The 17121-nt window shown below is 31.5% G+C and overlaps 1 protein-coding gene across 1 annotated transcript in view; it reads right to left on the reverse strand.

Annotated features, from left to right (window-relative positions):
* The window catches only part of LOC103314620 (uncharacterized), a 56706-nt gene that overhangs the window by 12793 nt on the left and 26792 nt on the right, over nucleotides 1-17121 (reverse strand). Inside the window, exons 11-18 of the mRNA XM_064354945.1 lie at nucleotides 12415-12741; nucleotides 12122-12364; nucleotides 4951-5169; nucleotides 4756-4896; nucleotides 4559-4704; nucleotides 3720-4145; nucleotides 3591-3662; nucleotides 437-617 (exon numbers count right to left, since the gene is read on the reverse strand). Coding sequence (XP_064211015.1) covers nucleotides 437-617; nucleotides 3591-3662; nucleotides 3720-4145; nucleotides 4559-4704; nucleotides 4756-4896; nucleotides 4951-5169; nucleotides 12122-12364; nucleotides 12415-12741 — 1755 coding nt within the window. The remainder of the gene's footprint in view (nucleotides 1-436; nucleotides 618-3590; nucleotides 3663-3719; nucleotides 4146-4558; nucleotides 4705-4755; nucleotides 4897-4950; nucleotides 5170-12121; nucleotides 12365-12414; nucleotides 12742-17121) is intronic.

The raw sequence follows: 17121 nt of genomic DNA on the forward strand, positions 1-17121 counted from the left end.
CATTAATGTCTTAGTTAAGTTACATTAAGTCATTAACATTAGGCTATTATACAAAAACAAAATAACGGAAAAACGTCAGTGTTTAGAAAATCTAAGGAAGAAAGCTGTTGGAAACTGAATTTTAAAAAGATTTGGAAGATGGAAAAAGTGTTGGGTTATGTCATTTTGAAAAACTTTAAAAAATAAGAACTAATTTGAGAAAAATAAACAAATTTTGGAAAATGTACGTTGAATAAATTTATAAATTTACTAACTAAAGCTCTAACACTTCTACACCTTGTTTCCCACCTATGAAGTAATTTAATTTTTGTAAAACCTATTTGCTAAATAACAGCTACTTTGAATCAAAAACATAAAAAAACTGTAGTAAAAATAAAAATCGAAAATAAAGATTTTTCGTCCATTACGCTGCATCAAATGTATGCTAAACAATTACTATTTCCATTTTGTACAGCATATTGAGAACCATCGACCACAAAGTTTCATAAATCGTCATAGCAAGTAGAAGTCCAATGATACATGACATAAGCCAAACACAACTACTATAAAACTGCACCCAAAATCCAAATACTATTAAAAGAGTCGTCGAAAAGATAATCATAAAAATGAGTATTCCCCTAGAATTAAAAGTTTTAGTGACATTTTACCTACATACAGGATGTTCGGAAAGTCGCGCACCTCGTTGAAAGAGAGTGATTGGATAGTCTTCCAAAGTAAAAAAATGTTAAAAAAAATCCCACATGCACTGTTTTTACATCCAAGCCTACACAAATTTTGAAAAAAGGCAACACTGCTCAAAAATACACATAAAAACTGAAATCAAAAATTATAATTGAAGTCTTGGACACCATTACAAGACGTTAAACACATTTAATTTATAGTGTTCAAACCCATGGTTACGCCGTTGTAGTATTGTTGTTAGTCGGATTAGTTCGCCCATTATCGTAATTTTTATTTATGTTATTGAATGCAACAGAGCGGTGGACAGTTTTATTTATTGTAATATTTTAAACACGAATAAACAAAATAGAAAAAATTAATAGAATCAAAACATTTGTCAAAACTAAAACAATACACTAAAAAATTACGACAAACGCTCAAAGTTTTGTCCATCTGCTTGGAGGCAAGCATTTGCTCGACGAGCAATATTAGCATGCACCGTTTGTAATATTTCCGTCCGGAGTGATTGTAGCACTAGCGGCACGAATTCGGTTCACCAAATCCTCACGAGTTTCAGGGACTCCAGGTCGGTAAACCATATTTTTTAAATATCCCCACAAAAAAAATCTAATGGTGTAAGGTCAGGAGAGCGTGGCGGCCAGGCTATAGGACCACCTCTTCCGATCCAACGATTTTCAAAATTTAGGTTTAACCATTCCCCAACCACTGAAGAACTTGGATAGCTACCAAAGGAAGTTCGTCTAACATTGCTTGGAAAGGGCCCGTTAAAAAATTCAGAAAAACATTTCCGTCAACTCGGGGGGGAAGAATGAAGGGACCAAGAATGTGATTTTTTGTGGCCCAATAATGATTATTGTGGGTATTAAATACCCCATCTTGCGTGACCGTTGCCTCATCTGTCCACAAAACACTTTTCATAAAATCCCTATTTTCTTCTATTTGTTGAAGAAGACATCGACAATAACTTCTTCTTCTAGGGAAGCGCCTGCACATTAGTGCATTTTTTCCGATTTTAGCACTTCGTGGACGATTGATTTGGGTAGTTCGAGGTTGTGGCTAAGTTCTCTTATACTAATTGTAGGGTGGTTCTGGACTTTTTCTACAATTGCTTCTTCTGCAGCAACGGTTTTCGTACTTCTGGGCTGACCAAGTTCTCTTGGTAAAGGTTTCAAACGACCAGTTGTTCGCATTCTATGGTCAAGTCTAAGAATAACGTTTTTGGCTGGATGCCGTCGATTTGGGCATTGTACGGCCTACTGACGAGCGGCTTCACTTGCATTTCCAGCATATTCACCAAACAAGAAATACATGTTGGAAAACGTTTTAATTTTTCACTGACACTCACAGACGAAACGACAATTTTAATGATATTATAAATAGAGTTCCTTTATTGGGACACTGAACGTCAATCCGAGCCAATTTTGTATTCGGAAGTAAAATTACCGTTGGGGACGCCACTGAGCTAGGTCGAAAACAGTAACCATAAATGGCGGGAAAATGTTTATTCGGATATTTTGAGCGTTGTACGAATTTTGGGGCTTCACAATTATTACATTGCCTATGCGGAATGATTATTGCATCTTTGATGCAAGAAACTTATGTTGACAAATGAGAGATGACGAGGAAAACACGAATAACGAATGACTGTTTGGTTCATTTTCTTTATTGTAAAATTATTACAAAGACATTGAAAAGCCTACCTTTTGGCATAATTTACGTTTAAATGTGTCAGCAGTTGTTAATCTTTATTGTAGTTTTGTAGATTTACCGCAGCATTTCATGATTTTTTCAGTGGAAAATTCTAACCTAAAATTCATAACACTTCACTAATTTATTGGTTTCTTGAGCCAAACTTTGTGTTCGCTGTGATCCATTACTTATAATCTTTAATTAGACAACTGTTTGATAACACTTTGTAATCAAAATTTAAATATTTTTCACATTTTACCCACTTTCAAGTTCCAACAATAAACACTTTATACCACGAAAAACTACAGAACCAAAGTCAACGCTAGTATTTACTACCACGTACTTTTAAAGTAATTCTTTCTATTGTAAGTAATTAACACTATACACGCAAAATTGTTGAACAATTCATTAAATGTCAGTTAAATGTGGCATTACGAAAATTTCTTTATTTGTTCCTCACTTGTAAACGTCAATAATCCGATCTGTCTAATCACTTCGAAACTTCACTTTTACAAGTTAGCTACTAGTAAAACTGACAGGAGCGCCAGTTATAAAATTAACACGTTCGCAACGTTATAAATTACGTTGTTGTCAAGTCGTTTCCACAGTAATTTTCTACAGCATTTTGATAAATTTTCGAAAATAGCCACATTTTTTATTCAAATTTTATTAATAACTTTCATTTTGTTTACAAGTGAGAAACAAATAAAGTATTGTACAGTATACGCAAGGTAGTCATTCCCTCCTTTCGCCAGTAAAAACCGTTTTACCTTGCTAATACTGTAAAATACTATTACTGTTTTCGACATAGTTCAAAAGTCATCACCAGAGGGCGTCTAGTTAATTTTATTTCCGAATAGGAACTCTACTATAAACAAGCACCGTAACCATGGTTTGGCTAAGTGTTGCCAGATTTATCATCATTGTTGACTCAAACATTGTGTTAACATTTATTAAAGAATTAGGAAAAGTTTCTTGAGTTTTTATGTTATAATGTTCATTTGTTCAAATTCATTTATTCCTCAAATATTTGGATCCAAAATAATAGTGCAAACACCCTCATTTTTGGCAAATAATTTTTACTCTTTGCTTCGTCATATCTTCAATAATAAAAGACTTAGATTTTTTTAAACATTTTTCTTATAGTCTAGGGCATCGCCCAATGATGTAGTGTCACGGCGGTGCGCGACTTTCCGGACACCTTGTACACGTTCACTTACCACAAAGTGAAATTAACTGAAACCGGTAGTTTATTCGTGTATCTGTATCTGGAGAACTGGCGTTGCGTGTTCCTATATCAAATTTAAAGTTGAACGTTTTGTACTTATTACGTTTTGGAGAATAGTTACCGAAATATCCATGCAATTCCATTATGAAGAAGAAATGGCATAAAAGAGGCAACAAACGCCACAAAAACATCAAAACTCTCAATCGTTAAAGCTTGACGAGAATCCAGAGAATCGTGCAAATGCATTTCAGGCAATGTGTAAAACAACATTACAAAAACGTAAGTCATCAAACAGTTTGATAAAACGATAGTAATTTTCTTCAAGAATGAAAGATGCTCTTCATAACGAAAAAAACACCAAGTATGATATCTTTGGGAGAAGATTCGAATATTAAACATTGATAAAAAACCCTTATCCTTTTCTTGTTCAGAGTCTGATGTTACAATAAGGCGAGTTGTGCCTCTGCGCAGAGATAAGTCCGTTTTAATAGGGAAATTCCACTCTTGGCGTAATTGCATGTCGTATACCAAAATGTTCCGACAGTGCCTAAAAGCGCAAAAATACAGAGTGACCATGGTTATTTATTCCATCGCTAATGATAAAATTGTATTTCTTCAACTGTTTTCTCTTCATAGTAAAATGAAATTTTATCACTGGATAAACCACCCTCGAAGATAAAATACATTTTTATCATCTTGTATAATAAAGAACTGTTATTATATAAGACGATAAAGAGATTGTTTGTCTACTAGTGAGAAGGTTAGTTCAAGACTAACGAAGGTACGAGTTGAGAAACAATCTTTATCGTCGTGTATGATACAACATTTTTTCTATAGCAAGTTAATGCAAAAAACTTTATAAAAAGTTGTAAACTTATATCTATCATAACTTCTGTTTTGTCTGCAAAGAGTATATAAAGATAAAGTTTAACATCTGCTACAGAAAAAATTTAATTATACCAAGAAGCGTTAGGTCCAATTGAATCAAACCACAATTCCACTTTTCGTATTTCGCCTAAATGACTTTCTGTGGTCATCACAAACATATCATTCCCAAAACTTTGAAGAAGCTGCAATTTTGGATCCGGAAAATTTAAAACGTGAGGCTGTGGAATTTCAATTAAAACAACAGCACATATTATAATGCCATAACTGACCTCACTTGACTTTTTACTTCCGATAAGTTTAATCATAATATTCGATGAAGTACCAGAATTGTAGCCATGTCCTGTTTTAATCAGAAGCAGATAGGCAAAAGGGTGTTCAAGATTATTATCGGCCAAAAAAAATAATTGTTTCTAGAAAGAAAAAATGTAAGAAAAATCTCTTTGTTAAGAATTATTTTAACATACCTTTCTTCTTTCTCTCAAAGTGAAGAATATGAGTAGGTAAAAAATACAGTAAGTTGTACACACTGTTATAAAAATGACATAACAAGATATCAACCTCAGTACTATATTCGGACGGATTACTTGCTGAGGTTCGACAGGATAATTTTCTAAATAGCCGGCGAGCAATGAAAAATTGCTGCATAAACAGTGAACTGTTGTTAAATTCGTTTTTGGTCCAGCCTGTAAAAAACACAAAATAATATTTTGCATTTTAAACTCATAGTTTCATGTAACTAAAAATTTAGTTTGATGAAGTAAAACGCTTCAACTGTTAGTTTTACTAAATTGTTGAATTTTGAGCATTTAAAAAATAAAATTAGAAGAATTGACCAATAGATCGAAATCCAAAAAGTCCAAACAAGTAATAAAATATAGGGTACTTGATTTAAGAAAACCAGTCTGTATTGTAAGATAGTTTTGTACATTCCCTATTTCATCCTTATTTTCCAAAGTTTTTTAAAAAAACATAACTAAATACTTCTTCGGTCTTTCAAATTTTTTCTAACTTTTGTTTTCAATATCTTTCTTTATCAGCTTTTCTAAAAATTGTTTTGTTGTTTTTTTGCCATCTCAAATCTAGCCAAAGAAAAAAGTGAACAACTTCTTTGTCTTATTTTTGTCTCTCAAATCTTTTTAAACTTCATTTATTCTTCCTTAACTGCACTTTATTGAATCTTCCTAAATTTATACTGTAATCACTTTCTTCACCTCCCTAAACCGTGCTAAACTTGATTTTGTCATTACTTCATCTCCTAGAAGTTTTCTTAGTATGATTCTTCAACGTGCGTTAAGTTGGCCCAACCACTTTCAAGCTTTGAAAATGCACATACGGATTCAAATGTGCTCGGAAAGTGCTGAAGAATGCTGCTGTTTATTTAAAAAATGCTACTTTAGTTTTATAGATTTTTTTGTGTTTTAACGGTGGCCCAACCATTTTATGTGCTGGACGTTTTGTTTATGCCATTTAAAAGTCATTTAAAAATGCTGGCAAATGCCATATTTTAAATAAAAAATAAAATAAAAAATAGAAATTCCTTGCGTATGTACGCAGCAATTATTAATAGATAGATTAGCTACTAATAATTTCTTAGAATGGTCTAAGAAAAAAATCACGGTTTGCTCTAAGTGTGGTTACAATGAAACCAGAAATTATGCAACAATTATGTTAAGTGACAATAATTTAGTAGCTGAGCTTGTTACAAAGACAATGGAGAAAACTTGCTTTTGTCCAAAATGTGACGAAAAGTATCTGAACGTGAAATCAAATTTAAATGAAAACTACATATTTATTGGCTAGGCATCAGTTTCATTGACCAACACATATAGAAGTGTTCAGTTTTGCCAGATTCCTGCTAATGTAGCATTAACCCATAAAAACCTAAACTACAAACTTCAGGGGGTAGTGGAAATTATCGGTGAAGGAATTTTTGCTAGTGATGTAGGCCATTTTATTGCCTATTGTAAAAGGCCAAAAGAAAAATGGGAAATATATGACGATCTTCGAGACAAAGTGAACACAAACTGTCCCCCGGAAAAAGTTTAAGAGGTTGTGCCCTACTTGTTTGTAAAAGTATAATATTTATGTTATTTTTTTATTGTTTATGTTATGTTAAAATGAAATGTTTTTTTAAATAAAGTACTAATTATTGTGTTTTTATTAAACAATTCTAATTAATGTGAAACTACTTAAAAAAAATAAACGATATATGATGTACCTAAGTAAGCACTACAGCTCCTGCATTTAAGAGAGAGAATTTTCGATATTAAAAACTAATGTTATTTTCTCAGCACTTTTTGAATTAAGTACAGCACTCGCCAGCTTTTTTTAAGGTCTTTTAGTTGACATAAAAAACTCGAAGGCACTCGGTGTGGTTGGGCTGTCGTTAAGTTAGCTAAACCATTATTTAAATAAAAATTTCGTTTTTTTCTCAGCACTTTTTATTTAAAATACGGCATTTGCCAGCATTTTTAAATGACATAAACAAAACGTCCAGCACATAAAATGGTTGGGCCACCGTTAAGTTAGCCCAACCAAAAAAACACAAAAAATCTCTAAAACTAAAGTAGCATTTTTTAAATAAATAGCACCATTCTTCAGCACTTTCCGAGCACATTTGAATGCCGTATGTACACTATCAAAATTTGAAAGTGGTTGGGCCAACTTAACGCACGTGATTCTTCGTAACTTTGTACCACATTCTTTTACTTCCTTAGAAAATGTTTTCATAACTACTTCTAAGATTTGATTATTTATGTATCATATTTTGTATTAATTTATTTATCATAAGTTGTATTAACTCATCTTCTTTCCAAAAATCTTCTTTTAAACTTATCCTTCAGCATTTCTTTTGCCAAAAGATAAATCAGCTTTTACGTCTTTTTCATCGTCTCTCAAAATCTTCTTAAACTTAACTCTCCATAATTTACAAGTACTTACTTCATTAGCTTTTTGGATCACGGTGTTTTTTTCTCATTTTTGAACATCTTCTAAATTTAATTGAATTTGAATGAATGAATCTTCCTAAGTCTATTCTCTTATCGTTTTCTTCCTCACTTTCTAGAACGTTGCTAAATTTAACTTTTTCCCACTTTGCACCTATTTGTTCAATTATCAATTTGCGTCTGATTATAGATTTAAGTTACAAAATTCCCTAACACCATGTTTTCAACACATACTGTATAAAAGTTTACGGTTTATTTAAGAATCATTCTGGACTTTTTGTAAGAAAATTCAAGTCTCTACAACCTTTTGTGCCATAGTCGTATATTTTCTGTATCATTAATATGAAAAAGTGGGGTGCAGATTAGTAAAAGTTCGAAAAAATTTCCATTTTTTGTAGTTTTCGCCAAAATTTTTGTATTATCAAAAATTTCGTTCCCATACGTAAAACTACAGACATTCTTTGTCACACATTGCTTTTTTATTGCACAGGGATTAAATTAAAAAAGAAATGAGATCAAAAATCAAGATTCCTTTATAAACTGAAAATTTTTATACAGATGCACAAAGTTTATATCTTCTTTACAAGCAATTTTTCAAAAAAATCTTCAAACAAATCGATTTTATTTTCATAAATAATGTTTGCCATTTTCTGTAATGTCAATGGTTTTTGTTATTTTTAACCCAATTGTTAATTTTTCCGGTAAAGATAAGAAAAAAATATATAAAAAGGAAAAATAAAAAAATTAATAAAATTAAATAATTGATAATTATACTTAAATAGTTTTATACAAAATATTAGCAAGTTCCTATTTTTTAAATTCATAGAAAAAAAATTGTCTGATGGTAAAGAGAAAGAAAAAAATGTCTTTTTGATCCAATTTGGCATTTTTTAAATATTTCGAGAAATAAGTGAGTTTCTGACCGAAAAGTGCCTTGTAAATTTAAAAAAGTTAAAAGATAGAACAATGGTGAACTTATTTTAGCAATTTTTGTGCAAAAATATTTAAAAAAACGGCGCAAATGTTACTAATTTATTATTAAATATAAATATTAAATTTATAATTTAATTTTTATTTAAAAAATCCACAAATTTGGTAATTTTTTTAGAAGATTTATGTCGAAATTCTTTTTTTTTTGTATCTAAAAACAGTGTGTCATAATATTCATAATACAAGTCAATAAAATAAAAAACGTACAAACTAAAAAAAACACAAGTGATTAAAATTACAGCGAAAATATTCATCAAAGTCATAGACACAATTCACAATTAAAAAATCTTTTAGCTTTCTTTTAAAAGCATATAAAGGTAGATTACAAAAACTAGTTGGCAACATATTATAAAATTTAGTGCAATAATATCTTGGTCCAGTTTGGTTCCGTTTTAGGCTATTGAATTTTGGAATGAGCTTGTCACCAATACGAGTATTATAAGCATGGTTTTCAGAATGGTATCGAAAAGTTTGGGTATTTTGTTTCACATAAAGCAGAGAGTAGTATATATACAGCGTGCTTAAAAACTGGCGCACCAACTCAATGGTGTGTGGTAGAGAAGTGGTTACATACAGCGTGCTCAAAAAATGGCGCACAAACTCAATGGTGTGTGGTAGAGAATTGCCTACATATAAAGGTAAAAATAGTAAAAAAATTCTTTGTATTAAAGCTATTGCTAAATGACGGATTTTAGATAAATGATATGTGGCAACGTTGTCTAACAGTCGTGATCGCAATAGAATTTGAGCAACAATAAAAATAAATCATTTTTGAAACGGTTTCCTAGGAAATAATTGCCAGTGTTGGCACATCTACACATTGTGATTTTTTGGATAAATTTTAATTTTTTTAAATCAAAAAAACTGTTAAAGTCTGAAAGTAAATTTAAAAATAATTATTCATCGTTTTGTTACAGAACGATTACCTAGTATGAAACATAGAAACATAAAAAAATAATGAAAACTAAAGAAGTTAACACAATAAGTTTGTAGCTCCAGATTTTTTAAAATATGACTTTAGGAATTTTTTCATCATTTTTCCCGTAATCTGGACTTGCTTCTCAATAACGTACCACTGAGTTGGTGCGCCAGTTTTTAAGCACCCTGTATAATGGTAAAAATAGTAAAAAATTCTTTGTATTAAAGTTATTGATAAATAACTAATTTTAGGTAAATGATATGTGGCAACGTTGTCTAACGGTCATGATTGCAATAGAATTTGAGCAACAATAAAAATAAATTATTTTTGAAACAATTTCCTAGGAAATAATTCCCAGTGTTGGCATATTTACACATTGTGATTTTTTAGATGAATTTTAATTTTTGTAAATTAAAAAAATTGCTAAAATCTGATAGTAAATTTTAAAATAATTATTCATCGTTTTGTTACGGAACGATTACCTGGTATGAAACATAAGAATATAAAAAAATAATGAAAACTAAAGAAGTTAACACAATAAGTTTGTAGCTACAGATTTTTTAAAATATAACTTCAAGAATTTTTTTAACATTTTTCCCGTAATCTGCACTTGCTTCTCAATAACGTACCACTGAGTTGGTGCGCCAGTTTTTGAGCAGCCTGTATAATGATGGTAAAATCAAAATTTTTTGAGTTCGAAAAGTAGATCTACAGTCTGCTCGATACTCTAAACCACTTATAATTCGAATTATTCGTCTCTGTAATGAGAACAATCGATGCCGAAAAGAAGAATGGCCCCAAATTAAATAAAATACTATATGAAAGAACTGACTGAACAAGGGCAAAGTATGCAACTCTAGCAGTTGATAGAGATATTTTGTTCACTAACTGTCTAAACAAAAATGTTAATTTGCTTAGTTTTGTTGCAAGCGTGTTATAGTAACTTGTGATCTATAGTGATACCTAAAATATTAGTAGACCTTTTGAAACTTTCATCAATGTTACTGCAGTTTTTTAATGTAAACAACATATCAACTGTTTTTGTTGTAATCAAGTTGATTCGAAAAAAACCATTTGCTGGCCAACAATTTCGCTTGATCACTGTTTGCTGTAGCTGTGTCCAAGGTCTCACCACTGTTGAGTAGTGACGTATCATCCGCAAATAATGTCACTTTGGTGTTCCTTAAACAATATGGAAAGTCATTAACGTATATTAAGAAAAGTAAAGGACCCAAGACAGATCCTTGAGGGACACCACACTCAATAGGAAGACTCTCAGACACAGTATTTTTAAAGTTGACACTTTGTTGTCGATCGCTTAAATACGAAGATAATAATTTGCAACTATTTGGAAGAATAATATAGTAGAACATCTTGCGAACTAATATGGTATGAGAAACACAATCAAATGCCTTACTGAAATCAAGGACTGTGGCTTTTGCAAACTTTGCATTTTCAAAACTATCATGAATCACGTTCGTGAAGTCCGTAATGGCATCAGTTGTGCTTCTTTGTATTCTGAAACTAAACTGATGTGGACACAACAAATTGTTATCTTCAAAGTGCCGTGTCAATTGCTGGACTAAGACTATTTCTAGTATTTTTGAAAATATTGGTGTTAACGAAATGGGTCGAAAATTGTTAATATCATTTTTGTCAGATTTATTATGAACAGGTGTTATTAAAGATTTTTTAAGACATTTAGGAAAAGTAGATGTTCTTATACAGTAATTAATTAATTTAGTAAGAGGAGACAAAATAACGTCCCTTACTGTTTTCACAATATCACTACTGAAACCATACCAATCTTTACTCGTACTATTTTTCAGATTATTAATTGCATCTCTTACTTGAATACACGAAACCTCACTAAAAAAACAAAAAACGGGACTTTTACATTATTCAACGGTGATTCGGAGTTTTTGAATTAAAATGAAAAAAACGGTAGAACAATGTCAATTATCAATGTCAATCTTTTTCCGAAAATGTGTTGTTGACCAATTTTGGCCAAAGAGGAAGCCATTCAAATCTTTATCTCTTTAGGCCATGTATTTGATGCTACAAAGTGATTTAATAGTGAAAGATAACCTCAATATAGGATGGTCGTAGAAAAAGTATAGTAGACAACTCGCGTTGTACTAGTGTACTAGCTGCTCGTGCGCAGCTTCTTCCACTCGTACGTAATACGTTACTTACAACTCTCGTCAAAGAATGTACTATTTTAGAAGTGAGTGAACAGGATGCGTTTTTCATACATACTGTGACGTCCACAGACTGACTGTGTACGTTGGTATAAAAGGTGGTATGTACAAATCGAACATCCCTTTTTAACAAATCCTAAAACTTTACAACCCATTAAACCCGTTTAGAAGGTAATTAACTACATAGAATTATTTGCATTGTCTCGCCCATTACGTAAGTATGAAAAATTTCAATTCATTCGGACAACAGAAACCTTCTGGAATTTGGTTTGGAGAATATGAAACAGATAAACAGACAACAAAGCAAGTTAAACAAAAACTTTTATTATTTAGGAAGAAGCATTCTAAGATATTAACAAATTTTTGTCTTTTAGAAAATTTACAAAAATTCTTAAGAAAAAATACCAACCTAAACTACTACAAAGGTATGTTTATTTATGTAGTTTGTGAATTTAATCAACTTTCGGTAAGTAGGTATATTGATAAATTAAGATAAACGTTAGAATAGCTTAAAGGAATTTTGTTTCAACGGAAGTTAATGAGTGATTTTTTTGGATCACAAAAAATTAAAATAGGTTACCTGGCAGCCTGATGCTTGCCATACAGTCTTGTTCTCGTGCCATTTGAGACAGGATGATCCATACCATTCCAACCCATAATCTATTGAACGTCCAGCAAAGCCTTTTAGAGGAAAAATTCCAATATAAATCCAAATATCATAAGTCTTGCTATTACGGACATAATATTGTTTACCACGTGCTCTCATTGTTACGCTTCTTTTAAAATCTTTATGTTCTGGATATTCGAAAAATTTGACCACAAACTAGAAAACTACAAATGAAAAATCATAAACATTTATTATGGAACATGCACCTTCAATGACTTGGGTATCGTTAAATTGAAAAAGCGGAGATGCAGTTTTCTTAATCTTGGTAAAGCAATTCGATAAACTTTAACTAAATAGTTACGCCTGAATGGTTTTATAGTTTCAATGTTTTCAGGAACATCGTAGGTATCCAGCATTCTGTTCAAAATTTTTGTGCCATCGTTTCTTACCTTAAAAAATATGTGGACCGGTTTCTTAAAGTGTGTAATATGTTGCTTGCATGTCGAGTGCCAAAATTCTATTTTGGCTATGTCTGTATCGACATGGATTTTGCCAGGATTCCACCACATAATGTCGCGGTTCCAAGTGACCATCTGCAACAGTTTAATAATTAGTTAGACAAGATTTCTGAGTACAGATCAGGGTAGGATATAACTTAGGAAGCAAAATCGCAGGATTTTCTGAACCCAAAGAAATACTACGGCAAAGTAAAAATGAGAACGCTTTAAGCGTTATACCCTCTCGGCACCAAATCGTTTTAAATTAATTGAAATCTAACACCTATACTTTAGTTATTTGGAAAAAATGCAAAAATGTTTAGGTTTGCGCTTTCAACAGACTGAGAAAAACTGATGTCTAGAATTTTCATAAAAAACATGACGAAAAAATATTTAAAATATGCGCTTCGTCTTGTATTTTTTGAAACGCTCCGAATATGATTAATGATACAAGAAAAATGTTGGGAAGTCATTTGCAGAGAATTAAAATTCCTTTAAAAAAGTTTGCGAGACCATATCTCTGTCGACAATGGTTTAGGTCCTAAAGATGTTCAAGCGACAGATTAGTTTTAATACCAGTGGTTAAGTATACAGGGTGAGTCACTGATATGAGCATACTCGATGGTTCCTACACTGTCAAAGATATCGAAATAAATCAAATAGCACTACAAACGGGAAGTCAAAGTGTACGTTCTAAAATTATTTGGCCCTGTATAAGATGTTTTATTTTTAACAGTGCCGTCTTTAACATATTTTTTTATGACACCTCCTTTATATTTATACATATTAAAATTTGCACTTTATAGGCTTTATAAATCAGTTTAGTTTTTGCATTTTACTTTAACCGTTCAGAAGTTATTTAATTATTTATACAATTTAGTGCGTCTGCAGGCACATTATTAAAAAATCGCAGTGCCCTTGGTTTTTGGAATATCAAGTTGCGATTTTGTATGTAGGTAAACAAATGTCTGAGGTAAAAGCAAAACGGCCTGGAAACTTATTAACAGTGAAATTAAAAATAATAATAAAGCTCATTGCGACATATACACTAATCAGTTAAATTCACACTTTTGTTCTATTGCAACTAAATTAACTCAAACACTACCGCCGGTCAACTTGAATCTGTTCGAATTGGTTTCGTTACCTCATAATCTTGGAAAATCATTTTTCCTTGATGTTGTGGGTGAGGAGGAAGTTTTGAGAGCCATAAATAATCTAAGCAACTCTGGAACATGCGACATATTTGGCATTATTGCTAAAGTTGTAAAATTAAGCAAAGACATTTTAACACCTATACTTACTTCACTGATTAATAACTGTTTCTCAACTGGCATTTTTCCTGAAATCTTTAAACGTACTAAAGGTATACCTATTTTTAAAAAAGGCAACACTAATAACCCGCATAACTATCGACTACTCTCCATTGTTCCCATTTTTGGTAAGATAACTGAAATTGTCTTTAAGAACAAATTAGTGAATTACTTTGACTCGTTAAATGTGCTACATAAAGCTCAATTTGGATTCAGAAAAGGCTGCTCTACCATCCAAGCAGTCAGCAACGTTGTTAATGTCATAATTCAGGATATTGAGAAAGGTAAACTCATGGCAGCAACATTGTTAGACCTTAGTAAGGCTGTTCATAGTGTGAAACACGACCTGCATATCCAAAAACTAGAGATTTACAGAATTAGAGACATACCAAACAATTTTATTAAATCAAATCTATGTAACAGAAAACAGATGGTTACTATAGGTGGCAATAAATCAGATATGTATATAAACCCTCACGGCGTACCTCACGGTTCCGTACTTGGGCCTGTTTTATTTATAATATATTTAAATGATTTTTGTAATTATGTACTTCCTTTTAAAAGTGTTCTTTATGTTGATGACACAACCTTTATAGTATCAGGTAAAGATAAAACTTCCCTTCAACTAAGTAGGCAAACTTTGACAGACAAGGTTCGCATCAAACTTCTTGGTGGTAAATTCAGATAAGACACAGCACATTGACTTTTCTTTTAGCAATAATAATATAACTGGCTACCATGTTAAACTTCTGGGTGTAGTTGTGGATGAAGCTCTAAAGTGGAGTTCTCACATTGAAAGCCTATGCCAAAAACTATCTAGTCAAGTTTATCTTATCAGACAATTAAAGACAGTTTTAAGTTTAGAATGCTTATTAACTGCATACCATTCAATTTTTCACTCACATTTAACCTATGTAGTGACTTTTTGGCATAATGCCTCTCACGGTAATAAAATCTTTAAAATTCAGAAAAGAGCAATTAGGGTCATAGCTAACATTAGCCGCTATGATTCTTGTAGACCGTGGTTCATAAAATATAATATAATGACACTTGCTTCAACATATATCTATTTCTCTTTGCTTGAAATCCACCAATCATCCCATAATTTCAATAAATAAGCAGACTTTCATAATCATTACACACAATCAGCACAACTACTTCTGCCACCCCGTTTCAAGAGTACCAGTGCCGTTAGAAATACATTAAACCTCAATCTTTATAATAAGCTTAGTCCAAACACAAAGTCTCTTAAATTAAATGCTTTTAAAACCGTTATTAAAAGGTACCTTATAAATGAATGTTATTATAGTATAAATGAATTTTTATCTAGTTCCCTCGCGATCTAGCTGTCTCTCTATTCGTAATTTATACCATTTTTTATGTAATTTTTCTTCTTTTTGTTATCTGTTTAACTTGCTATGTTTATATTTATATTTATTATTTTTAAGTTTTTTAATTATTTATACAATTTAGTGCGTCTGCAGGCACATTATTAAAAAATCGCAGTGCCCTTGGTTTTTGGAATATTAAGTTGAGACTTTGTCTGTAGGTAAACAAATATCTGAGATACCTTTTGGTAACAAGACCATACATTTGCATTGTAGCATCACCTTGCTGTGACACATTTATTTTGGTAAACGTTGAAGGACCATAACATGATTTTTTTAAACAGCACCTCCAGTATTTTATTACTAATTATTATTTAGCGTCTCATTTTACATATTTTTTACCACTTTAGTTTTTTTCCTAAAGTTGATAGTTAAGAAGATAATTTGATTTTTCTGAAAAATGCACACACAACCGCTAGTATACTAATGTAGCGTGCTATGAAAAACAATACCTTTTGACCTACTAATGTCATAATGACATTTATGGTAGCGCTCAGCTCCATTTGCGTGTGCGTCATTTATGTCACTACGTTTACATAGCAGGGTCATAGCGGTGACAAACTATCAAATATATTTTGAGGTTACGAAGTGTTTAAATTATGAGTTGTTACAAAAAATACAGGTTCACAAAACAAGAACTAATAAACGCAGAATCAAAAACCTAACGAAACGCAAATCACAAAACACAATAAACGAACGGAAAATACTTGCGATTAACACCGATAACACTTTCGACAACCATGCGACAACGACTATAATTTACTGTCAATGTCAGGTTGACAAATTCGTGACACTTGACGGTGTTGTCGAAGTGCACATGTAAATTAATGTTCAAGGATACCACCCCTAGATACCCCTTAGTTGTTTAAATTTGCATTGTTTTTGATAATTTTTTTACAGCTTTGTGTTGGTAATGAAAAAATGAAATTGAGGACGCACACGCAAATCGAGCTGACCGCCACTATATAATAGGTCACGTTTTGATTTTATTGTGAAAATGAATTTTTCGCGTAAAATGCATACCTACAAATCTCATCGAGAAATAAATTTTAATAAAATTTTGACAAGAAATTATTAAATAAAAATGACAGACATTTGCAAGGATAAATAAAGAAATGAAAAAACTGAGGTATAGCCCACCAACAGCGATACCATATCACCTGCAGTTACAAAACTGTTTAAAATGACGGCTAAAGTAATACATTGTTTAATACTTTTTAAAAATTCACCGCTTCTAATGTGGCGTGATCAATTCTACAAAAAGCTTTTTTAATTCTTTCTTACATATTTTTTCTGGTAATGCCGTGGTTTTTTTCTTTTTTTTTTTGAAGTTTATATCTCGATGAGATTTGTACAAAAAATTCATTTTCACAACAAAATCAAAACATGACGTCCAAACGTCAGTCTGATATTGTTATGTCAGAATTTATTTTTTACATGGCACACTACGTATCCAAGAGATTTTATGTGCATTTTTCAGAAAAATTGAGTTATCTCCAAAACTATGAGTTTTTGGAAAACAAAATTGAGAGATAAAAAAGATGTAAAATGAGATGCTAAATAATACTCAGTAATAAAATACAGAAAGTGAAATTTGAAGAAATTCAGTTATGGTTCTTCAAAACTTACCAAAATGAATGTGTCACAACATTTTAATTATATACCTTCAGACGCACAAAAATGTAGAAAAAATTAAATAACTACTGAGTGGTTAAAGTTACAGTTACAGTTTCTTGATCTGCCTTTTGCGGCCGTTTATAACTATTATAATTTTTTCA

This window comes from Tribolium castaneum, chromosome 2, assembly GCF_031307605.1.
Source record: "Tribolium castaneum strain GA2 chromosome 2, icTriCast1.1, whole genome shotgun sequence".
Taxonomy (NCBI): domain Eukaryota; kingdom Metazoa; phylum Arthropoda; class Insecta; order Coleoptera; family Tenebrionidae; genus Tribolium; species Tribolium castaneum.